A 26,048-nucleotide genomic window follows, 5' to 3' on the forward strand; every position below is an offset into this window, starting at 1 on the left:
ACTTTTAATTTACTGCAACAAAACTCCTCTTCATACAATAACCAGTAACGTCCATGCAAATAGAAAAAATCAAAACCAGACAAATTGGCGGTCATTGTATTTGTAATCAGCGCCGGATTAACTATAGTAGCAGATGTAGCAGCTGCTACGGCCCCGCGCTTCACAAGGCCCCGCGCTTGGTGAGCAAAACATTTTTTTTGCAAAAAACTGTCGAACATAGTTGGTAAGTAATTCTTAGCTTGCAAACTGGAATGGCATGGGAGAATATTATAGTTGTAGGATTAAATTATTTAGTCCCAACGTCTCCCTTCCTAATTATTAAAAACTTGTAATTTCCGCTGGAGGCAACTGCCTGATCGAGTGCCACGAGCCCACAATACCGTACTGGTTGTTTGAAAGATTATTATTCGACTGTGAGAAGAGTACACCAGTGGGAAGAGTATCAATCTTGCCGATTGCCTTGGACAGAGTTATTACAACGCGTCCAACATGAGCGGGAAATATAACGGAGTAGGCCTACAGGCACTTGTCAAAAAAAAATTGATTGCTCCTCTCCAGAACTCAACTATTTCACTTCGATTAAAGAAAACAATATTGACACCACGTTTTCTAACATTGACAATTTGTTACACATTTATCTATGTATGATGGTAACTAATTGTACTGGAGAGAGATCATTTTCAAAATTGAAATTGATTAAAACTAGCCTATCTGCGAAACACGATGGGGCAAGAGCAGCTACATTATAATTAAAAAATATCAAATCTATAAAATATTCAATTACTTCCCGGTCATTATCTGTGACTGTACATCAAATCAATCTGCTACAGGCCCCGCACTTGGTTAATCCGGCACTGTTTGTAATCACCAATCAGCCGAAGCCCCAAGGTTCACCAATTGCAAAATTGAACACTTCACAAGCAGGTGTAGGTTTGCCAGATATTGCAAAAAAAAAATATTTCAATTTAAACTTGAAGAAAAAGTCAAAGCAAACATTCCAAGGAAACTAGCCGCATGTAAAATAAAAATAACACAAATAATGTTTTTTCAAAGCCAGAAAAATAAAAAACAGCCATCCATGCACCACAAAATTTCCTGTCATTTATCGTTTTTATGTATCATATCCAAATTTGTTTCTTATTCTAATGATTATATTTTAATAGGCTCAACTGAGAGAGAGAGAGAGAGAGAGAGAAAACTTTTATTTTGTCTGTTGCAACAATAGCACGGTACAATTACCTATAGGCCTATGCAGAGATGGGCAAGATCACCAGTATTGGTGATCTTGAAGATCAAGATCAAGATCACCAAGAATATGTGATCTTGAAGATCAAGATCAAGATCACCAAACTATGTGATCTTGAAGATCAAGATCGTGATCTTGAAGATCAAGATCACTTTCAAGATCACTTTTTGTGTAGGCTACTTGAAAAAAAATGAAGTTTTTGATCAATGATGTTGCAAAAATTAATTACTATGAGCAACCTGGGTAAAGGTATATAGTTGGTATTGCTAACTTTTACTTTTAACTACTCGATCGCTAGCCTAAGAATTGTAATAAGTTAGTGACTGTTGCTATTAGGCCTATCAATTGTTGACGTAGTTTGCGTAGAATCGCAACGTCACACCCAAAGCCAAGGTTAATTACAGTAGTTTTGAAAAAGTCGCAAAATTTGCAATTAGTTTTATACTTTTTTATTTACAATAAATAAATAAAAATAAACTTTGAACAGCATCTTTTTTACCAAATTTTTGTCTGGTTCATGTGGGAGTTTTTATTCGTGTTACTAAGTAGTTTTAACTTTCACTGTATTATGTCAATGTTTATAGCACCATTTACCCATCTGGCAACATTGATACTGTTGTCTGCTATCAAAAAAGTTCAGAGGTTTGCGGTCCGACAAACCGCTCCATACTCAGACCCTAAACAAGTCTTGGTCTGGTTGATTTGCTGCAATAAACCACTTTAAATGACCAAAGTTTGCTAGAATCCAGATTTTTTAACACCGCCATTCTAGACTTTTGAAACATCTAAAATTGGGTCAAAAAAAGCAAACATTTCTTTAAAATTCGCACTTGGAAATTTGTGAACAAAATTAAATCATTTTTTATTATGCGTCAACATAAAGTACACGGAAGTTGACTTCTTTATTATGACCAACACAAAAACTTTTTCAATTTTGAAATGGCAACACTGACCAGATTAGACGGAGACTTTAAATCGTCTTTTGTGGGCACATATCATATTAACAGTGGCTTAATGTTAGTAGTTGCCACTAACTTCTTTGTACAGTACGAGTTCTAAAAAAATGCCTCCATCTAGGAAGTAAAATTCAATTTTAAAGTGATCTTGATCTTATTGTTCTTCAAGATCAAGATCACCAAAAAAAAAGTGATCTTCAAGATCAAGATCACGCCCATCTCTGCCTATATGTCAGTAGTTAGCACGGCCACAAAACCAAACAAAATAGCAAAAAAAAAAAAAAAATAAAACAGAGAGAAGCACACATGTAGTAATGAATGACAGCCTAATGAAAAGTGTTGTGGATTGAATTTGCCAGTTCCAATATTGATGTGGATGAGCAGTCATAACAATAATAATAATAGGATGGAGAAAGAAAACCGGAAACAAAAGAAACCCATCCTCAGGCAAAAGCCCGTTTTGATGTGGCCCAGGAGAGCAGGTGTTGAGCTTTTTCTATCGTCAGACTGCACACTGCACAGTGCACATCACACAGTAGCCTACGACGATTGAGGTTTGAGATCCAGTTTAAGTTATTGTTTATATTGTCCTGGCGATGGGTGATAGAATGGATGAGCTGGTAGATGATGATGTCCTGATGGTGTTGATGAAGCTCTCATCCCCTTTTGCGACGTGCCGTGAATAGCTGATCATTAAATTTGGAAATTTTAAAAACCTCGTTTCCACACGAACCATTTTAACCAGAGATATAAATACAGAGATAATGTGGCCAATGTGGCCAATTCGTAAATCGATGTTGAAAAATGATGACGTAACCGTCACGGTGCGTGGATACGGATCAACAGCGATAAGGCTACGAGGCACTCAGTACAGTATTTTTGATTTCGGAGTTCACGTTTTGAAAACGAAGATCATAAAAGCATACGATATACTGTAGGTTTTCTAGACTTGCGACGCACCAGCAAATAAAAGGTAATGAGGAAACTTATTATTAAAGTTGTTTTTATTAATACAACAACAAAAAGCAATGCATAGGCTATTATTTAATGTGACGTGTGGGCTAGCTTGTTTTTACAAAGTTCATTGAATCTTGGGAGAATTTTTGAAATTGAAACCCACATTTCTCTTTCAGTTTTTATTCTTAATCGGTATTTGCTTTTTATCACCGCCAAGGCAGAAAATCCTGCTTCACAGAAATACGACGTGGCAAGTGGGATAATAATTTGTAGTGCTTTCTTCACCAAAGCTGGATAATCGTCGTTCATTGAAATCCAAAAACTTGCAGGATTTCCTGAATTAAACATCATTTTCAGGGAATTGTCACAGGAAAGGTCAATGTAGGCTTCTTTTACTTGTGAAGTAAAGGACGATGGAGTACGTTGGACGAAAGGATCACGAATCTATTCGTAGTTTGATAAATTTTTCGAAAAGTATTTTGCAAACTTCAACTCGAGTATGGACAAATGTTGCCCAAATATGCTTCGCAAATTTGAAAGCAGCGTTCGTTCTGAATTATAAACACTCTGCAAGTGGATTATTTTCTTGCTGCAAAAAAGCCTGAAGTTCAACCACCAATTCGTAGAAGCGTTCAAAGGATTTTCCAAGCGAAAGCCACCTGGATAAACAATAAAAGAGCAAACTCCGATGCTCTGCATTCATTTCTCCACAAAGTTTTTCGAAAACTCTTGACTTCAGTGGGTTTGTTGAAGTTAATAACTGTTACGTCGTATTTGTCCGCCTCCTTTTCTATGTTTAAAAACTAAATTCGGATTCCCTAAGTAGCACCTGGCAACCCCTGCTGTCTCACCTCGAGGTGTGATCGTTACGTCATAATTACATTTGCGCCTTTGCGTTCGTTACTACGTTTCTTTGTGCTTTGAGTTTTGTTAAGTGGCAGTAGGCTACATGTAAAGATCAGCTTAACGTTTACAGCAACTATAGTTAGCGACTGGTAGTTAATTCTAGCTATTTAACGGTGCTGCTGTTTTTTAGTTGAATAAGAGTTAGCCTACTGCGTTAATGTACTGTGTGGTTGAAGCATAGTTGAACTCTGTGCAGCAATTTCATCTGTCGTTGCCGTTGGCCTATGTGGCCAAATCAGTGATTATCACAGTTCACGGTAAGCTTAACATCCTACTGCAACCTTTGTGATAGGCTAGGCCAATGTGAATTTTAGTGTCAATGGTTAAGTGTAATAAGTACCTCGTCTTATTTCCCGATGTTTAAAATCAAGTACGGGACACACCTATGATGTGAAATTTATAGCATAATATTTTACTGTTTACCGTTTATATGTTCAGTTTCGATCTACAACGGTAGAATTTTCAATTGTTGGGTTTCTCCCTGTGCTGTTCCGTGCGCCACAAAATAGTCGGTAAGAATTCATTAGGCCTATAATTCGTCATCTGTAATTCCGCATTAGGCCTAATTCGTAAGTTTTGTTTGCTAATCGTTGTTTTGCTGTGTTGTCACAGAAACCTTCTTCTTCGTTTGACCTTCTGCTTGTTCGTTGTCGTCGCTGTCGTTGTCGTCGACAGTTGAATACATTACCGTCACTCTGTGTGCGTGTTCGTACGTTACATAGAAGCGTTTCGACTATTGTGGACAGTCCTCGGAGTTGCAGCACTCAAGTCCCGAAGGTTTGCCGTAGGCTTAATTGTTTCTACATTTGTTTATTTATGATGAGCGTCCAAGGCAGTAGTCCACTCGAGGATGCTTCTGCAGCCAAGCAAGCTGAGTTCGATGGGGCCGCAAAAAATTTGCAGCAGTCCTATCTGCATGGAGAGCGGCTAATGCTTCATCCTAGTACTAAGTTGGAGGCATTCCGTTCCTACTGCTCCGAAGTGGACCGAAAATATCAGGAAGTTGTTAATATGATTGGAGATGATAGGGAAACCGAACGCTCCCTAATAAAAGAAAATAAGGTCGAGTTTGACACTCGTTGCAAGGAGTGGCTGGAAAGAACAGCCAACTTGCCTGTGCCATCTACGTCTTACAAGAAGCCTAGTTCCTCACATCGTTCCGTGAGCCTACGCTCTGGAAGCACCAGCTCGCGAGCAAGCTCAAGGCAACGTGAAGTACTGATCCAACTGAAACTGGCTCAGCGAGAAAAGCTTCATATTCAAGAAGAAGCTCGGATAGAAGCAGAGAGGAAGAAAGAAGAAGCTGAGAGGAAGAAAGAAGAAGCTCGGATAGAAGCAGAGAGGAAGAAAGAAGAAGCTGAGAGGAAGAGCAGGCAAGCTGAACACAAAATTGAAATGTTACAATTGGAATTGCAATCTCGGGCAGAGGCGATGAGTGACGCTGATTCACCTTACGTTACTGTCGATGAAACTGGATTCACGTCACCTGGTCTGCCAAACAGCAAGGAGAATGTTTCCTCCCGTTTGACAAAGAGACCCTCTGTGCAATTTCAAGAAACATCTTCTCCTGTCCTTTCATCTCCTTATGCTACTCATGATACTAAAGCTAACACGCCTAATTCTACGTTCCCTGCAGCACGCTCGACTCCTCAAGTAAATATTAGTTCGCCAAGTTTGGCTTGGCAACCGAAAACAATTAAACGTGACTCGTATGGACCAGATTACCAACCTATGTCCCATGTCGGTGAACAACCAGGGTGCTCCTATCAGCAGCCCCAACAACCAAGTAGACATTTCTCTTATAGTGACGAACGTTTCTTACCACGACCAGAAATACTTTCATTTAAGGGTGACCCCTTAACTTACCAAAATTTTGTGCGTACGTTTGACGCACAGATCGTCCCGCTGGTACATAACGATCAAAGGAAGTTGGTCTATTTGTTACAACATTGTCATAGTGACGTAAAGCGTTCAATAGAACATCTTGTGAAGAAACCCGATGGCTATGAGCTGGCAAGGAAGAAGTTGTACCTGGAGTATGGCCAGCCCCATATCATCGCAAATGCAGCAGAGCAAAAACTGAAGAGGATGCCAAAGGTTGGGCATAACGATCCTCAAGGCTTAAAGGATCTAGCCAATGCCATGGATGTGTGTCTCTCAACCCTGGATGACATTAATGAGTTTGCTGGACTGAATTCTCTGGACACAATGATGGTAATGATTGAGAAGTTGCCATTCCGTATGCAAGAGGCATGGGCAGAGAGATCGGTTATGGTTCTGCACAACACAAGCCGTGAAGCAGGATTCAGAGATCTTGCAGAATTTGTTGGCATGCGAGCAGAGATCCAGAACTCCCTCTACGGAAGTAGGATTCATAAGGCGAAGGAAACTCACCAGACCCTGGCAAAGAAACCCAGTCGGAAGGATCGAGTCTCAGCATTTAACACGGACGTTCCTCCGCTCAAGGGTGTATCAAAACCATCTTTCAGTAATGCTTGTCTATGTTGTAAACGCAAGTCGCACAAGCTTGTTGATTGTGACGAGTTTAAAAACATGATGTACAAACAGCGTAGACAACTGGTTTACGATGCACACTTATGTTATAAGTGCCTGACTAGCACAAAGCATCAAACTCGCGACTGTAAAGTTGACAGCACATGTACCATTGAAGGGTGCAAGGGACGTTTCCATCATACCTTGCTCCACAACCCTAATCCGCCTAATTCATCTCAGCCACGCAGTGATGAAGAACAAAGGGGAGTTCTTTCTTGTTCAGTGACGGAACCGCGGCCGCCAGATAAAGACGCGAGTGTCTGCAAGGCCTACCTGTGCATTGTGCCAGTAAAGGTTAGATACAATGGAAATGAAGTTTTGACTTACGCTTTCCTCGATCAAGGTTCTACAGCAACCTTTTGCGCTAACAGATTGATAGACGTTTTGAATATCACTGGGGATAAAAGAGAGATCTCACTACAGACTCTTTCTAACACGTCTAAAATATATGATGGAATATCTGTAAGCTTGTCTGTGTCCTCCCTAGATGACAGACGAAAGTTTGAGCTGTCTGGAGTCCTGTCAATTGATGAAATTCCGACTACTCCAAATGCCATTCCGAGTCAAGAGGAACTGTCTGGACTACCCCACCTAGATGATCTGGAATTTCCCTGTGTGAAGGGTGGAAGTGTGACACTGTTGATCGGTGTCGACAACCCAGAAGTGTTTTGCATTCAACGTTCACGGAAGGGATCACGTGATCAGCCGATCGCTATAAAAACCCCGTTGGGTTGGTCCTTGTTGGGCCCATCTCTGTCACCAACTTCCTCTTCTTCTTATCAAGTTAACTTTGCTCAATCAAGAGACATTGCCATCGAGCAACAAATCGAGTGTTTATGGAAAACGGATTTTGGCGATGAAAAATCAGTACTTGACATGCCCAACTCACGTGAAGATAGAATGGCATATGACATGATGACAAAATCAGTCAGGCAGATTGATGGAAAGTATCAACTCCCATTACCTGAGAGACCCCTGACCCGCAGAGGTATTTTGTCTGCGACGAGCTCGCTATATGACCCCCTGGGGTTTGTTGCTCCAGTAACCTTGAAACCAAAGTTGTTGTTGCAAGATTTGTGCAAGCATGGTCTCGGTTGGGATGACCCAATTTCGGCATCTGAAGTGGACACTTGGAATGAATGGATAAATCAGCTACACCAGCTTCACGATGTACGTTTGCCTCGCTGTTTCAAACCTCCCCACTTTGGCGTGGTAACGGAACATGAACTTCACTATTTTGCCGACGCTTCGTCTGTGGCATATGGAGCTGTGTCCTACCTCCGTCTTGTTGATGATGAAGGAAGGATTCACTGTGCATTTCTGATGGGAAAGTCCCGTTTATCCCCACTTAAAACAGTTTCCATTCCGAGGCTGGAACTCAATGCTGCTGTTATGGCCGTGAGGTTAGATAAAATAGTGAGAAAGGAATTGAACCTACCCAATTGCACATCAAGATTTTGGACAGACTCGAGCGCTGTCTTACAAGGTATTTGTAATGCAAGGAAAAGATTCCCTACATTTGTTGCCAATCGATTGTCCACGATTGAACAAAATACAGACCTTTCGAAATGGAGACATGTGCCTTCAAAGTTAAACCCTGCCGATTGTGCGTCCCGTGGTATGAATGCGAATACGCTGATTAGCTCCAGCTTCTGGTTGTCTGGCCCAACGTTTTTGTGGGAAGCCGAAGAAAGATGGCCAGAGTCTCCAATAAAACTACCTGATCTTCCAGCAGAGTTTGCGCCCGTCAAGAAACAACAAGTTTACGTGAGTGCCGCTTCAGAAGCTTCTTGTTCTACTGACCGATTGATTCATCGATATTCCAAGCTGATACGCTTGAAGAAAGCAACAGCATGGTTGATGCGTTACAAAAGGTTCCTCATGATGAAGACTCGACCTTCGTTTTGCCAAGCCCCACTTGCCCGGTCTCCCATCACAGTCCGCGAATTGAAGCTTGCTGAAGTGGAACTGATTAAATATGTGCAAAGAAGTCGCTTTGGACAGGTGCTAAACGTATTATCTGGAGGTGCCATGCTAACTAAAAGGACATTCTCACGATCCATGGTTAAATTGAACCCTATATTGGTTGATGGGGTCATTCGGGTTGGCGGCCGTTTGGAGCGAGCACCAATCGAAGAAGACGCCAAGCACCCGATCGTGTTACCTTTTGACTCTCACCTTACAGATCTTGTGATTACAAGTCACCATGCTCAAGTGGGCCATTCTGGCATGACCCATACATGGGCATCTCTTCGACAAACATACTGGATTCTGAAGGGAGGCGTCGCCGTTAGACGTGTCCTCGGGAAGTGCTTGCTCTGTAAAAAAAGGAATGCACAAGTTGGCAAACAATTTATGGCTGATTTGCCATCTGGAAGACTCCAACCCGATAAGCCTCCGTTTTCTCATGTCGGTGTCGACTATTTTGAACCCTTTATGGTGAAGCAAGGCCGCAGTTCACTCAAACGTTATGGCTGCGTATTCACGTGCATGTCAATAAGAGCTATCCACATTGAAATTACCCACACCATGTCTACCGACTCGTTTATTGATGCCCTTCGACGATTCATCGGTCGTCGAGGTCTCCCAACCGACATTTATAGCGACAACGGATCGAATTTTGTCGGTGCTGAAAGAATATTGCGTGAGTCCATACAACTGTGGAACCAACAGAAGATTAATGAGTATCTGTGCCAACAAAATGTGACCTGGCATTGGAATCCGCCAACCGGCTCTCACTTCGGTGGAGCATGGGAGCGCATGATCCGTTCCATTCGAAGGATCCTAACTGCTCTGATGAAGGAGCAAACCGTTTCAGATGAAGCTCTCGTTACTTTGATGGTCGAAGTGGAGTCAATCATAAATTCGCGACCCATCGTTCCTATCACCTTTGACCCACAAGATGATGTGCCGTTGTCTCCCAATCACCTATTGCTGTTGAGAGAAGCACCAAACCTGCCCCCTGGACTGTTTGATAGAAAAGACTGTTATGTTCGACGCCGCTGGGCCCAGGTGCAATACCTAGCCAATCAATTTTGGTTGCGCTGGACCCGTGAGTTCCTCCCATTCATCATTCAGAGACAGAAGTGGTTTCAAAGAGAGAAGAACTTTGAAAAAGATGATGTTGTCCTCCTCGTCGACGATTCCCAACCTCGTTCGAAGTGGCTGTTGGGGCGAGTGGTTGACACATACCCAGACAATAAAGGGACTGTACGCACAGTTTCGGTGAAAACTCGATACAATGTGGTCAAGAGACCAATTTCGAAACTGTGCTTGATTTTGGAAACTGCTTAATGCAGAACAAAATGGACTGTTTACCTGTCGCCGGGTTAAAGGCATTGATCAATGTGTATTATGAACTATTGAACGAATTTCTGTTGGCTAATAAAGCCAAAAACAAACATTTCTTGTTGAGAATAGTGAAAAACACACTACCTGCTTCGAAATTTGCCTTTAATTGTGATAAGTGACTGCATTTTGCAACCCTTTGTTCATGAGGGTCCTCTTGAAGGCTGATTGGATTGTGAAACATATCGTTCCAAACACGACTTAGTTTGATCGTAAAAAATGTTCACTCAGTTCCTATTTTTGTGTGGGGGTGTTACGTCGTATTTGTCCGCCTCCTTTTCTATGTTTAAAAACTAAATTCGGATTCCCTAAGTAGCACCTGGCAACCCCTGCTGTCTCACCTCGAGGTGTGATCGTTACGTCATAATTACATTTGCGCCTTTGCGTTCGTTACTACGTTTCTTTGTGCTTTGAGTTTTGTTAAGTGGCAGTAGGCTACATGTAAAGATCAGCTTAACGTTTACAGCAACTATAGTTAGCGACTGGTAGTTAATTCTAGCTATTTAACGGTGCTGCTGTTTTTTAGTTGAATAAGAGTTAGCCTACTGCGTTAATGTACTGTGTGGTTGAAGCATAGTTGAACTCTGTGCAGCAATTTCATCTGTCGTTGCCGTTGGCCTATGTGGCCAAATCAGTGATTATCACAGTTCACGGTAAGCTTAACATCCTACTGCAACCTTTGTGATAGGCTAGGCCAATGTGAATTTTAGTGTCAATGGTTAAGTGTAATAAGTACCTCGTCTTATTTCCCGATGTTTAAAATCAAGTACGGGACACACCTATGATGTGAAATTTATAGCATAATATTTTACTGTTTACCGTTTATATGTTCAGTTTCGATCTACAACGGTAGAATTTTCAATTGTTGGGTTTCTCCCTGTGCTGTTCCGTGCGCCACAAAATAGTCGGTAAGAATTCATTAGGCCTATAATTCGTCATCTGTAATTCCGCATTAGGCCTAATTCGTAAGTTTTGTTTGCTAATCGTTGTTTTGCTGTGTTGTCACAGAAACCTTCTTCTTCGTTTGACCTTCTGCTTGTTCGTTGTCGTCGCTGTCGTTGTCGTCGACAGTTGAATACATTACCGTCACTCTGTGTGCGTGTTCGTACGTTACAATAACTTTGATGACATCTGCAACTGTGTCACCAAGTTCAGGACTCAGTTCTCGAGCAACTAACTCCTTTTTAAGCATAACGTTTAAGCTTTAAGTAACATGCTCTCACTGAACAATACTTTTCTGCATACAACACATTGAGGTCTTGAGGTCTTTCCTCATCATCTTGCAAGACAAAGGTGATTCCAAAATTTAAACAACTGTCCTTGTAGGCTACTTGCGAGACTTCTTCTTAGGACAGTCATCTTTATTTGTAGATTGACGTTTAGCTTGCAACATTAACTTTCTTTCCGTCCTCAAAGGGTTAACCTCATTATTATAAGATAAGCTGAGTTCAGCCACGAAACGGTACTATTCTGCGACGCCCTTGGAAAATTGAAACAACGCACCAGGGCGTCGCGACGCACAGTTTGAGAACTACTGCTTAGGTTATAGGAAAATGGAAGTTTTATCTATTGAAGAGTTAGATCAAATTGAGATATTATTTGATGATAACTTTGATGATGCTCCCATGGAAGCTTTAACCATTGGTTTTGAACAGTTGAAAAACCTTTTGCATGAAATTAATGCTGACTACAACGTTTAGTCAATGCTTTTCGCATAAACATTGACAGTAAATACAGAAAAACCTTTACTTCTATCCGTGTGACACTGAGGAATTGAACAATTCGAAGCTGGCATAATCTAATAAATAACTGCAAATAAATAGTGTTAGATTTTCAACAGGTCTTTGAAAAGCCTGCCTTTCGTTTTTACGGCATTACTCCCGTTGATTTGTGTATTCGCCACATAGCGTCGTTTCCCCTTCATTGTTATGTTATCGCTCTTTGCAAATGGCAACACTCACCATGAGATTGTCATCGACCTTTCGAGACGTTTTCGATTTTGCTGCTAGTGCTAGTTTGCCAGCCAGAGTTGCCACATTGGCCTTTTTACGGCCAAATGTCAGAAATTTGGCCTTTTTGAAAAGTGTTTGGCTGGACAATTTTTGTTTGGCCGCTTGGCCTTTTTTAGTTTCCCGATTGGCATTTTTTTGGCCTTTTTTTCTTTTGGTTTTCATAGTTCTTTTGGTTATCCCTAGCAACAGTGAAAAGTTTTGGTGTAGCGCTTTACATCATGCCCATTTCAAAGACCTTGCTAGCTATGCTTTAACATGTCTCTGCATCCCTGTCAGTAATGCAGTAGTAGAGAGGATTTTTTCATTACTTACTGCAGTGAAAAAAAAAAACTCGAAACAAAATGCAGACTGAGCTTTTGGAAACGATTTTGCGAATACAAACGGACATACTGCTGAATGGAAAATGTTGCACAAACTTTGATGCCAGTGCCATAATGATAAGGCGTTTCACATCTGATATTGTTTATGGTGAAACTAGCAGTAACGAAATGGCAGAGGCGCTAGCATTCCTACAATATGGAGTGTTCATTGTGGAAGGATGTTGGACATAAATGCAATTGATTTCTCTGGTTTTGCAGTGTTGAGTGTTTAATGTAGCCTACAAGTAATTGTATTGGGTATAAATATTGTATATGTATTGCATTAAGTGATATGCCAATTAACTCCTTCTCACTAGTCACCTGGGTCTCACTGGTGGACGTTAATGGCTTTTTAGTCTACAGGATGATGCTTAGCCTAATGTTGTATGCATATTTCAGTTGTATTGTAATTGTTTCCATACCTATCTGTTTGTATTTTATGGATTGCATTTTTTCAGAAATTTTACTAAGCGATTCTTCTTTAACAGATAACATGTAGAACAATAGAAAGTGGGTAAATATTATCTAAGTTGTTGTTGAAAGTAAGTGCAAAAACACCACTGATTTCAACAAAGAGAACAAAACCTCAGGTTTGGCCTTTTTTTCTATAATTTGGCCTTTTTTGGGGATGCATTTGGCCTTTTTTGTTTTATCAATCTGGCAACCCTGTTGCCAGCTAGCCGAACTTGTTAGTTACTGTAGTTTGTGACTGAAAGTTGATTGATTGATGTTTATGCTTTGTTAGCTGCTTCTCTGTTATGTATTTCTACAGGACTTAAGTTTGACAATTGTTAGGGTGATCCCTATTTTGCGTGTAGGCTGAATTCCATATTTGCAGCTTGCTATCTCTCAAAGTTCAACTTACTGGTGAGCGTACTTGTGATGTAATAATGTTTTGTAGCTGAATGTTGACTTTCTACCGTAAAAAAACGTAACGTATCTCTGATGTGCGTAAATTGTTGTTAGGCTAATACTTCAAACTTAAATATTGCAGAATCAATCACTATAGAATCCTTCGCGTGCAAGTGCATCATTTGGCATTACTGATCCGGTCATACTACCGGTATGTTTGTTATTCTGAATTGTATGATTGATTGATTTGTGTCGTGAATTGTGGATTCATGTTCACTACTGAATTGTTGACCAATAATTTGTCACCCTAATGGAAATTAATTCTCGTAAACCGATCTTAACTAGGCCATGTGAACTGCCACGTTTCTTTGTTTTTAATGTTGGTCTAGCGTAATGGTTGTACGGTAGGCTACGTATTAATTGTGAAAGGTAACATCGCGAATTTATTTATTCAGTGCGTCAGTGGCCAACCTGTGGAACTTGTGTACCGTACAGTGGATTTAGAACTGTTAGTCAACAAATTTGGTACGTTTATCAGTTCGACTGTTGTGCTTGCTGAATTGTGACTAGTGTCTTATGTTGTGTTATTTCTTGACAGAAAAACCGTATAAACTTCATTGCTGCGAAGCAGTCATTGGAAACCGAGTGATTTCTTCAAGTTGGCGTGCTTTAACAGTTGCTCAGTCCTGCCGGGTGGATTAGGAAAATCGTGACGTCGCCGGCGCAATTAACTACCGTACCTGTTGTGTTCGCGTCGCACACAACAAATAGTATAATATAGCCTAATGATAACATTCCTGAAATTATAAAACAAATATGAATGATTATAACAACAGAATTCATAACTGTAAAATACACCACAATTCATAACCTAATCTTGCAAATGGCGATAAGAACTACCATCCCCATGACTAAGTATTTAGCCAGTTAGTTTAAAAACTGAAACTCTTGCTAAACCTGCTTGCTGCTTCCTACACATACTCGCAAAATGAACAGTAAATCCAAAAGGGCTAATCTGCTAAGTTTGTTGCCGACTGTTCAATAGTAGGCTATATAACTTAGCTTGATAACAATTAAGTTATCTGCCATATTTAATTTGCCAATAAACGAATATTAATGCAAGCTCTACAAAACTTAATTGGAATCATCAAATTTCATGGAACTTCCTAACTAAACCTGTAAACCTCTGTGTAAACTGCTTGAAATTATCACGTTTTGCAGTTTGCGGGCATCGAGAACTGCCGCTTGAACCCTATCCAGTCAACCGTGACTGCTTTTCAACATCGCCGCCTGTAGCGTACGCAGATTCTATTGCCTATCTCTGTATTTATATCTCTGATTTTAACTCATAGGCCTACGCCATTTTCTAAAGATTTTGTAGGCTATTTTTCCAGAATTGTATTTTTAAGAATTGTAAATATTTCTTTTTCATTTCCAAATTACGTCACAGAGTGACAGGCAGTGCTGTAACTGGAAATTTCAACGAATAAAATGCTCTGGGGGATGAAAACCACTGTCGATATAGAAATGATGTCGAACTGATGATATAGCAGAAGTCAGTGGGCGAAACCAAACGTAGGCCTATGTAAATGATAGAAATTTTGCGGAAATTAAAAAAGAGCTGTCGATATAATTTGTTTGCTAACCAAAGTCGATATTTTGTTGTAAGCTATTTAAAATCCATGCAAACCATTTCTCTTCTAAAGTAAACAAGTGGGCCCACCGCCCTTTTTGCTTTAAATGACCATAGGCTACCTGCTCTAAGTTTGAAAGTCCGCCATGTCTGTTTTCTTTGCTATTTTTATCGAAATATTTCAGGATTCAGTGTTGTATCTAAAGCAAGATATATAGGCTAGACTCTAGCCTATATAGCTAGCCGCTAGAGCTATGCAAATACAACAGATACGGTAACTTCCAAAGAGAGTTTTGCCTCTGACCTACGCGAAGCAGTTTCTACTTAGCCTTTTAATGTAGGCTATAACTATAAATGTAGGCTATTTGTGCAACTTAGCCTATCTTGAAATTAAGAAATGTAGCCCATGGCCACTTGGAGATGCGGCCTGATTTGTCACATTTCGCAGATTTTGATTACAGCTAGTGCCTAAGTGACATTTTTTGAGATGTTTTTACTTTTTGCGGTTTCCTAATGACAAAAAACTTTTTTGTTGCCTTGGGGAAGCAGTAGCAAATGAGAAAAAGTAGGCTAAGTTGAAAAACGCAAAATCAGACTGTTATTGAAAATTAACAGTCTGACTAAAATCTACAAAATCAAATTTTCTTTGTTTTTCAACATGTGAGAATGTTAAAACCTATTGTGTCATCTGGGAAAAAGAATAAAGAAAGCGTAAAAATCTAATTTTTAGAAAAATTTATTTAAACGTTCGCCCAAAGTTAGAAAAACCTGGAAATTTTTGCAAAATGTGACAAATCAGGCCGTATCTTTAGGTGGCCATGGGTAGCCTAAAATTTATAGACGTTAATTAATTTGTGTGATACATTGTTGTGTGATGCACTGGTAATGATGCTTTGCATTTATTGCCATGTCTGCCATCCAAAATGGGCACCAAAGCGGTCATTTAGGCTGCGGTATGCTGTGCACCTTACAAGGAGGTAAACTGAATTAGGCTGTAGCCTACACTAAGGAACCAGAGCTGGGATCGAAGCTATTTGAAAGTGGTCGAAATTGTTTTTGAGAAAAAACATTTATGGCCTATACTATAGGCCATGACCCTATACTGATCATTGATTAGGTCTGCAGGATATAGCCTTTGCTAGATAGCCGTTTAAAAGACATACAAAGATTGGTCACTTTTTATGCTTTTTTAGAAGCAATATACGTTTTGTTTTTTTTCATCAAGATACACACTTTGTAAGTAGGCCTAACAAAATTCATCAAATTAAAATTAGATTGGGGTTGAAATTTTGGATTAAAATTTAAGTTAGTCTACCATTAAAAAAAAAATTCATTCCCAACCATAGAATGAAATGGATTTCAATAATTTATTTCTTGAAAGTTATTTTATTTCTTTAAAGTCATTATTTTTAAATATTTCTTGAAAGAGACTCCACCTTCACAGATAGCATTTTCACTTCATAACTTATCTTGATTAACATTGAAATTTATCAATTGAATGATTACTTACCTCGGCTATATTGAGTGAGCAGCTAGTGGGACCTGTCATTTTTTAATTTATTCAACGTTTGCAGATGTTGGATCGGTATGAACGTGACGAGTTTAGCTGGCTGGGGTCTTATAATTATTGCTCTATCGACGTTATTTTATATCAAAGCAAGCTTGACTTGATATCTATGAGACATAACTTCCCTGGGTATAATTGGATTTCCCAAAATCATGATGCAGTTTTTCTTGTTTTTACTTTTAATTTACGTTGATTGTTTGTTCATATGTAGACTATTGAAATAAAATAAATTGATTTGACTTATAATGGCACATGATCGATGCAACAAATTTTATTTGCATGATTTATTTCCAACATTAAAAGGGTTTAGAAAAAGGTAGAAGTGACAAGTTAATTGCGTGCTTAGGTGCTTGAAACCGAAATCAATCAATCAAGTTTATTTCGGCATAGCTCCACATTTATTTTCAATGTACACAAATAATAGGATCATATATTAAACAATTTGGTACTGTTCTATGTTTAGATAAATTTTAGACATTAAGCATTTCAAAAAATAGCAAATTACTTTTGGTGACGCGTCTACGTCCATGGTTCAAGGTTTTCACAAGAATGCGACACTGCCAGGATTAAGATTGTAAAGAATTATTCTCATGTTTATTTTAAAAAGTCGGCAGCCGTGGCCGAGTGGTTAGCGCGTTGGGCTCGCAGTCGAGAGCCTGCATGTTCGACTCCAGCCACCCGCACTTGCTGTTGTTTCTCTGGGCAAGAAACTTAACGATAATTGCCTCTACCTAGTGATCGATTTCGAGTAATGGGCAAAGGTGGGCAGTAGCGCGCTACTTTTGTAGCGGCGCTACTTTTTTGGTAAAAGTAGCGGTAGCGGCGCTACTTTTTAGCTGGAGTACCGTAGCGGCGTTATTTTTTTCCAAAGTAGCGGGAGAGGCGCTACTTTTTTTCAGTCGCACTCCCGCTACCCGCTACTTTTCAATTTAAATTGAAAAAAATGCTTGTTTTTTTGCAATACTGGCGTGGTCAAGCAGCTATATAATCGGCTTGGTTGCAAAGTTTCGGTCTTTTCTAGCTGACGTCAACTTTTTCGGCGAATATCTCCGTGTGATGAAGCTTATTTGCCAGGCTTTAGACATTCTTCAGGGCGAGTCCAAGGCATATTACGGAGTCTTGCTTCCAACCATTACAATTTGCGAGAAGAATTTGACCGAGATCAGTGATCTTGTGACCTGTGAGGAGTTGAAAGTGAAAGTCCTTGAAAGGGTAAAGAAACGATTCAACAAGTGCTTCAACAACATGAAATGCGTTATGGCATCATGTCTTCATCCCTCCTTCAAGACGTCGTGGGCTACAATTTCTGCACTACGTTTCCACGGATGATGCTGACGCACTGCGAGAAAAAGTCAAGACAGGTGTAATTCGACTGTTGAGCGTGGTCAAGCAGCTATATAATCGGTTTGGTTGCAAAGTTTCGGTCGTTGCGTCAACTGTTGCGGGAGACAGCAAGCCAGGTTGATACCGAAAAGAGTGACACCAACACCAGTCACGACTCCGAGGATGAATTTTTTAGTGTGTTGGCGCCATTCCGTGAAACGTCGGTGCAGAAGGAAGCAGCAATTGTGGACGCCTTTTTTACGGACAGGAGCGAGTCCTTGAGCTTTTCGAATACCGAGTTAAAACATACCTGTTCATTAAATACAACACCCCCATTCCTTCCAGTGCTGCGGTGGAGAGACTTTTCTCTGTTGGAAAAGATGTGCTTAAGCGAAAGCGGGCAGGACTTAGAGACTCTCATTTTGAAATGCTCGTGTTTTTGAAAGATGCGTACCGTAACAATAAATTTCCCTTAGAATGTGTTTTCTATAACGACGTTAAAATGACAGCGTAAACGAATGATAACATTCGTTTTCAAGGTCATTTTTGCTTCACTAGGGACTTGAGTGTTTCCTAGTGTCATTTTAAACAAAAGTAGCGGAAGAAGTAGCCATAGCGCGCGCTACTTTGGCCCGAGTAGCGGGTAGCGCGCTACATTTGTAAATTGGTAGTGGGTAGCGGTAGCGCGCGCTACTTTGACCCAAGTAGCGGTAGCGGGCTACTTTAAAAGTAGCGGGTGCCCACCTCTGGTAATGGGTAGTACCAAATTTAAGTCATAAGTAAAGTAGACAACCGGAAAACAGACATTGCCGTCGGCTGCAGCGTGGGTCAGGTGTATGTCGGAAGGCGTACACCGATGCATAGCGCTCAAGTCCGCTTTCCCGCAATGCAGGATAAAGATAAACAAACAAACAAATAAAAAAAATAAAAAAAAAATTTAATTGGCAACGCTGATTTGAAGGTCGTATAAAGCTCGGTTCCATTTCGTTTATTGAAACGCATTTCCATTGTCTTTCATTGTTACGCGTGGATATCATTTATGATTGTTACATCTCTTTCGGTTTTGTCATATTTATTTCAAAAGAAATTTTGCGGCGGTAACCCCAAAAATATGTCTGGAAATCAAGAAAGAACCTTTATTGCTGTAAAACCCGATGGTGTTCAACGCGGTCTTGTTGGAAAGATCATTGGCCGTTTTGAAGATAAAGGATTCAAATTAGTTGCATTAAAAATGCTCACTGCCGGCGAGGAACTTCTTGCAACTCATTATGGAGATCTTAGTAAAAAGCCTTTTTTTCCTGGACTTGTAAAGTTTATGTCTTCTGGACCAATTGTGGCAATGGTTTGGGAAGGAAAAGGTGTGGTTAAAACTGGTAGAGTGATGTTGGGTGAAACCAATCCAGCTGACTCAAAACCTGGCACCATTCGTGGAGATTACTGCATTGACATTGGAAGGAACATATGTCATGGTTCTGACTCTGTAGAAAGTGCACAAAAAGAAATTGCTTTGTGGTTCAAACACGATGATTTGAATGAATATACCAGTTGTTCTAGTGGCTGGCTGTACGAGTAAATAAGTTTGTTAAGTATTGGTGGTAGTCCTGTTTCTATGTTACTAAATTAGTCAATTTTGTCACTGCGAACAATGATGTTAGCATCTTTTCGAGTATGTGGTTGTTGTAAAAGAACTGGGTCTACATTTTATAGCCTTCAACCTATTTTTATTTAAAATTGTTCGATAAGCATAGATGAACTATTATGTATGACTAATGTCTTGTATCTGCAATCATTTATCATCCGTACCGGTATGTAATTATATACAAATTTTGAAATCATGTCCAATCCAAAATTGTTTAGAAAATACTTAGCATTATTCTGATTGGTATAATCAGCTTGTAATTACAATTTGAAATATCATGCTGCTTGTTGTTTTGAATCAATCATTAAAATATGTTCCAGAATTTTTGTCATTTTGTGACTGCACGTGAACATGTTCCTCAACCACAAGTTGACAACATTACGATTTAAGCAATAATTTATTACAGACCATCTCTGTTCATCATAATCCAAACTCAGTTTTGTCCCCATTAGTGAGACGCTACATCTACCTAAATATTAAAGAGTGAAGATATAAATTTTTTTAAAGATCTACTAATGTCTTTGGCTATCATTGCTGGATATCTCAAACAAACGAGTTGAACAAATGTGTTGTTTTATTCGGTCTTGAATTGTTTTATATTTAAAGAATGGGGTATATGTATGGTGCCTTGCACAATGCACATACATATAATGTAAAATCTTGGTAGGCAGGTTTTTTTATTGAGCCTCAAGCAAACTTGACAAGATCTTCACATTATGATGGAAATGCCCTTTCTCAATGTGTTCAGACCTTCTCAAGTATGTAAAAAAATTGATGTATTTTACACAAAATTTAGTGCTGGACAATAGTAGATCGTATCACATGTGATAACTAACATTAAAGTTTCAAGCGACCTTAATCAGCTTAGTCTTTTGTATTCATTTAATGCATGCAAATATTGAAAACGCTGTTATTTCTTGCTACAATCCTCTGCCGAGAAACAAATACTGACTTTGTTTTATAATATTTAATGATAAATTCACTTTATTTTACATGAAAACGAACCAAGAAGTGTAATGCACAACATAATTTACAATTAGCAATAAACTTGGTACCGGTAACAATTTACTTTCAGTTGTACAGTGTTTTTATACAGGGGTTAGATGTTGCACAGAGGTTAATTGTTTTTAATTGGAATGGCCCGTTTTGGCGAGTCCGATTCGGCGAGTCCAATTCGGCTAGTCCGATTCGGCGAGTTCCCTATTTGGCAATTTTTTGAATTTTTTAAAAAATTATTGGACCATACCGTAGTCTAATTATCATTGCCATTTTAGGGGTTGGAGTTAAATGTTAGGGTTGGAGTTACATGGTTAGGGGGTTAAGGATTAGGGGGGTTATTTGAACGTTTAGCGACGTTAAAACGATGTAAAAGCGGCAATGATAATTAGGCTACGGTACCCGATAATTTTGAAAAAAAATCACCGAAAAGGGCTCTCGCCGAATAGTAGCAGACACGTTTTTAATATGGCAGCTTGGCTATTTGACTGGCATGACGTAATGTTTTTTTTTCACCTTCTCTTTCAAAGCAAAAGCCGAAAAGAGAAAAAATGAAAAAAGTGCCTGTATAAGTTCTAAACTCAACAATTTTATTCAACTGGATCAGTGTACAATATTTCTCGGCCTGGTGTTTCCGAGGGTATGAGTTTGATACTACCCCGAAGCGTTTTTTGCTTTAACTAAATTTTGACCCGAAGTGACTCAATCATTAGGCTGCTGCATTTTTGTGGTAAATTTTTAATTTCAATATAGCCTACGGTAGGGTGTGACAGCCGCCCCGACCTTTTCAGAATTTGCCTACCTTTTTTTTGGTGGTGAGGTTTTACCTGTATAACATTCCTGTAAAGTTTCAATAAAATTGGTCGAGGTTTAGAGGTGGCCCGTGGCCACTAAAGTTTTTGGGGGGTGCGCGATGCATTTTTAGGGGTGCCTTTGCTATATCTCGGCTCCTAGACATGATAGAAGGTCGTGCTATAGCTCAATCGATGCAGAATAAGCAAATTTGTATTAGACTTGTGAAGAAACTATTTGCCTAAAATGTGTAGTTTGCGAGTTATTTGAGAAAAACGTGTTTTTTGTAAAAAACTTGTGAAAAATTGTTACATATGAATTGAATGTTTTACCATTTTCACTTTTTTTCTTCTTAGGAACACCTGGAGAAGTACAGAAGCTGTACCTCTTCAAAGTTTAAACCTAAGTTACCTCATGTTTTGCTTTGTTAAAAGCATAGAAACTGAACACTAACATGGTGTTTATATACTGTTTAGGCAATTTTTATGGTGGTAAGTGCTAATTTATATTACATGCTATGTCAAAGTTTAAAGATCCAAGGTATTATTTGCTTGACACAATTCCTGGTGAAGAAAATAAAGTCATTACTGATTCACGACTCCCTACTTGTCGTCAGGTCCTGCTGTGCTTTCTTGCTCATCATTCCACTACAACAAATTGAACAAATATATACCTTGAGAAATGCTGCTAACGAAGCTGTTAAAGCAGTACTACCCTTTTACGAACATGCAAATGATGCAAAAATACCTCACTTGCAATCTCATAAGATGGCAGAGGAAGTGATTAAGCTGTTTAGTGAAATGAAGGCTATCCTAAAAAGAGAAACCCGGTACAGGATGGGCGATTTACAGCAACATAGAATTGAGGATTACAAAGAGAAACTAAACTCCACAATAAAGTTATGGCCAAGGAATGTGTTAAAGAACATGAGTAATGAAGAAGAAAAAGCATTTTTACTGAATATGATGAAAGACAGGGTTGCAAGTATGGGCAGTGTTGATATGGTTCTCACTACCACAGAAAGGAAGGTCAATAGAAGAAAGGAGTCGGAAAAAAAAACGGAGAAGAAAGGAATGTTTAAGACGAGAAGCAGCTGAAAAGTCATTTCATATTGTTGAGGATGATGTAGACATTGAGGATCAAGATGATTCTGAAGAGATAGCTCACTGCTCCAACAGGCCACACAAAAAGGACTGTGAAGACTGGTACATCAGCATTCTGGCCACATGATATCCTCAATTCTTCCACAGTAGTGGAAGCAGCTGTACGTAACCACATCAGCCCTACATCTTTAGCAGCACTTACATTACCGCTACAGGAGGTGATGTTTCCAAAGTTAATCTCAGCTACAGAACAGCTCACAGGTAGGAAAGTTAACATTGCATTTAATTGTAGTGTTTGTTAATAAATGACTTCATTTACTACATCTGTTATCTTGCTTCAAAGGTACAAGTTGCAGTCAGTGGTTACGATAGCTTCAAAGATAAAAGAATCGTGGTCTCCTCATTCAGCTTGTTGTATATTCCTATGTGCCATGGTGGCTAACCGCTTCTGTGTCAACTTCTGCTCCTTGCAACGACCTAGAACTTATCAACAACCTTCTTGAGTATGAAGAAATCGAAAGCAGTATGGCCAAAGCAGCTCTTAAAGCTCTAAAGGGGCACATGTGGTATCTTAGTGAAAAACCTATACCCCTTTGCTTCCCCTTTTCGATAGCAGCGTGTCTGACAAGACAAAGCAAAAATTGTTCAAAAACTGACAAGCTTCGAAGATCCTGGACATTCTTTGAAAAGAGGAAGTGATTTTGGCAAACCCTCCTTTCCTTCCGTTCCTACAAAACAAACAGATGACTTGAGCTCCTTTGTTGGAGAAGATTTTTGGAGCTTCATCAGAATCTTGAGGATTGATACGACCTTTTTAAGTGTTAGTGTTGTCGATTGGTGCCAGAACGGCAGCAACTGTGAAGCAAAGAAACGGGTTTCAAATCTTTGTGTTGTTAATGATGCAGCAGAAAGGGGTGTCAAACTGTGTCAAATAAGGGGTATCAAACTATTTGAGAACAGCAGAAATTCTATGTCCAATCAGCGTAAACAAAAGTTACATCCATCTCGGTGTTGGTTTCTTACATTGTGATTTTTATTATCGCTGTTCCTCGCTCTCAAATGTATTTTGTAATTTCGTTTAACATTAAGTAAACATGTGAATTCATCATTTCATTGATTTTCCATATGTTTTAACCCAAGAAGAAAAGGTGCTTAAACATTTTTCTCACAAATATGCAAAAAACGGGTTTTTCTCAAATAACTCAAAAACTACACATTTTAGACTGAACATTTGTTCACAAGTCTGATATAAACTTGCTTATTCTGCATCGATTGAGCTATAGCATGACCTTCTATCATGTCTACGAGCTGAGATATAGCAAAAACACCCCTAAAAATGTATCGCGCACCCCCCAAAAACTTTAGTGGCCACGGGCCACCTCTAAACCTTGACCAATTTTATTGAAACTTTACAGGAATGTTATACAGGTAAAACCTCACCACCAAAAAAAAGGTAGGCTCTGTGAAACCAAGTTTTAAAAATCATGGGGCGGCTGTCACACCCTAGCCTACGGCCCAATTTTTTAAGTCTTTTCAAATGAGAGTTAACAAACTTAGAGTATTTTTAATTTGTTGGTATTTGAGAATTTCTCTGGGTAAGTTTCCGTTCGTCATAAGAGGATGTGACCGTGTTTGCAGAACGACGCATTACATTTTTGCTCAACAAGTTAGTTTGGTGGCTGTACAATACTTCTTTCAAAAAAAATGGTTTCATCAATGTCAAGTTTACTTTTAGGCAGTGTTTTTTAGCAGGCGATTTGGTTTGAAATAAAACGCTTCTAGGTAGTATCGAACTCGTACTAGAATTGCTTCAACTAAAAGTCATACCGCACAAGGTTTCAATTGTTGCTTAAGCAGTTTACCATTCTCGATGCAATGCAAAACATGTTTTTGTTGATAATTGCATGATTATAAAACAAAAATAACGCGAATTAGGCTACTCATGTTTTTCTTATCTTGTGATAATTACATCTTTGAAGATGGTGGCGTAACTGTAGTGAAACCATCTACAATTCCTCTATGAAGAAGTTTATTCCGCTAAAAGACTGAGACATAAACTGCAAACTGAAATCATACTAAACATAAACACACCAGTAAAAGCGACAAAGAAACTTAAGGCAAAGTAGCAACAAAGCAATCAGCAACAACGTAAATTACAATACAACTTAAAGCAATAACATAACATTCACCCCTTCCAAAGATTATATCCTACATAGGGATCAACAGAAAATCAATGACATTAAAGACATAAAATTAATTTACGAATCTATTCGGAGGTCGCCTTGAACGTGATGAGCGCCGGGGCATGGGGCGCTCGCTGGAATCAGTTGGTATATGCAGTAGCGTAGCCAGGAATTTTGAAAGGGGGGGTTTTGACAACCCAGCGGCGGGGGGTCTGGGGGGCCTCCCCCAGAAAATTTTGAAAAATTACTTTGAATTTGGTGCATTCTGAGAGCATTTTCAACAAAAATGTGGGTATGAATATTCCTGTAAATGGTGCTGTCCGTGGCATAGCAAAAGGATAAGATCATGTTTTCTTCGGCATTTTTCGGAAATAAAGCTAAAAGTCTCTGTGTTTTCTTGTTGCTAATTCCTGGCTGAGATGTTTGGTATTGGCAAACTCGCTCTTTTAATGCAGTTTTGTTGAAAATTAGGCAATTTGTTTTAGACTGAAAGCATCATTCTCAATATCGTGACGTCACACGCGTGCCAAAGGGGGGGGGGTTGTAACCCCCCCCCCTTTGCTACGCCACTGGGTATATGAATTTCCGATGATGGGGCAGGTGTATCCTCATTGACTGGCTCATTATTAGTTGTAATTTGTTCGGGAAATTCCAAAGGTGGTTTGTTTATCTCATCATGTCCAGGCAGATTGTGTGAGTTTGCAGGGCTCCCGGGATCAGGCAAACTAAGAGTCGACTCGTCCAAGCCACCACGAGCAGTTGGAGCGATGTCACGGATTGACACTGTGGTTTCGCGTCCGTTCGCGAAACGAACTTGCGCATAGGCTAGTTCGGAGTTGCATGAGTCATTTAGGCCAGGGCTTCTCAAACTATGGGTCGCGACCCCAAATGGGGTCGCGTAATGAAATTTTGGGGTCGTAATGAAATAGTTTAATTTAGTCTAGTGCCGGTAGGCAGGGTTGCATTCCTGGGGGGGCTCAGCCCCCCGAAAAACGAAAAGGCTTGATGTAGGGGGGGCTCGTTCAAGCTTCCATTTTTCAGCTTTTCTGGCTGAACAACAACTTCTCGACTGAACAAGTAACACTTTAACAGCTTTCTCACAACAGAACTGCAAAAAAACACGAACATAAGTTGATAGCAATCGCCAATTATCACTTTTGTCAGAAACTCTCCAGACTGGGATATCAACTTCGTAGTAGCTAATCGTCATGTCAAATGGACTGTTAATTCTCTACTTCAAATAAAAAAAGCTATTCAAGAAGGAAAGTATTCGTTTGATGAAGTTGTTAACTTGAGTCCCGGAAGTACAAAAAACTACTCCTTCAAAGGCACAACATTGGACCAGTTCAAAGCTCGACGTAGAGACTAGCCTACCCTTCTTTTGATCGTAATCAGTTTATTCAAGCTTTAGTTGAGAACATTGGAAGCAGGATGGTGGACACCAACAATGAAAATTCTGTGAAGAGCTTGGAAATTATTGTACCCGAGTTATGGCCTGCTGCAGTCGAAGTTCCATGGCAAGAAGGGGAGCAGAGATTACGAAAAATAGAGGAGAGATTTCATGTCATCACTCCTATTTCCGATTTTCGATTGTATGTTGACAATCCTTGTCATATACCAGAT

At 39.6% G+C, this 26,048-nt stretch overlaps 2 protein-coding genes and 1 long non-coding RNA gene across 4 annotated transcripts; all 3 read left to right on the top strand.

The window, feature by feature from the left end:
• The first annotated feature begins 3,932 nt into the window (after positions 1-3,932).
• Positions 3,933-4,763, top strand: LOC145786945 (uncharacterized). Of its 2 annotated transcripts, XR_014291328.1 has the most exons (3): positions 3,933-4,322; positions 4,504-4,577; positions 4,678-4,763. It is a non-coding gene; the product is annotated as an uncharacterized LOC145786945 (long non-coding RNA). The 2 variants fall into 2 exon arrangements; XR_014291327.1 differs by having other exon boundaries at positions 4,504-4,763.
• A 121-nt stretch (positions 4,764-4,884) lies between these two features.
• Positions 4,885-11,060, top strand: LOC145786250 (uncharacterized). Its single transcript, XM_082597891.1, has 2 exons — positions 4,885-10,619; positions 10,801-11,060. Exon 1 carries the CDS (start codon positions 4,885-4,887, stop codon positions 9,910-9,912), a length of 5,028 nt encoding a protein of 1,675 aa, XP_082454017.1. The 3' UTR covers positions 9,913-10,619; positions 10,801-11,060.
• Positions 11,061-18,715: 7,655 nt separating this feature from the next.
• Positions 18,716-20,405, top strand: LOC145786392 (nucleoside diphosphate kinase B-like). Its single transcript, XM_082598038.1, has one exon. It carries the CDS (start codon positions 18,752-18,754, stop codon positions 19,283-19,285), a length of 534 nt encoding a protein of 177 aa, XP_082454164.1. The 5' UTR covers positions 18,716-18,751; the 3' UTR covers positions 19,286-20,405.
• The last annotated feature ends 5,643 nt before the right edge of the window (positions 20,406-26,048 follow it).

The sequence above is a fragment of the Aplidium turbinatum genome, chromosome 17 (assembly GCF_918807975.1).
Source record: "Aplidium turbinatum chromosome 17, kaAplTurb1.1, whole genome shotgun sequence".
NCBI lineage: Eukaryota > Metazoa > Chordata > Ascidiacea > Aplousobranchia > Polyclinidae > Aplidium > Aplidium turbinatum.

Excerpts from the sequence above, each read along its gene's own strand:
- LOC145786250 (XM_082597891.1), top strand. The coding sequence starts at position 4,885 with ATGAGCGTCCAAGGCAGTAGTCCACTCGAGGATGCTTCTGCAGCCAAG.
- LOC145786392 (XM_082598038.1), top strand. The coding sequence starts at position 18,752 with ATGATTGTTACATCTCTTTCGGTTTTGTCATATTTATTTCAAAAGAAA.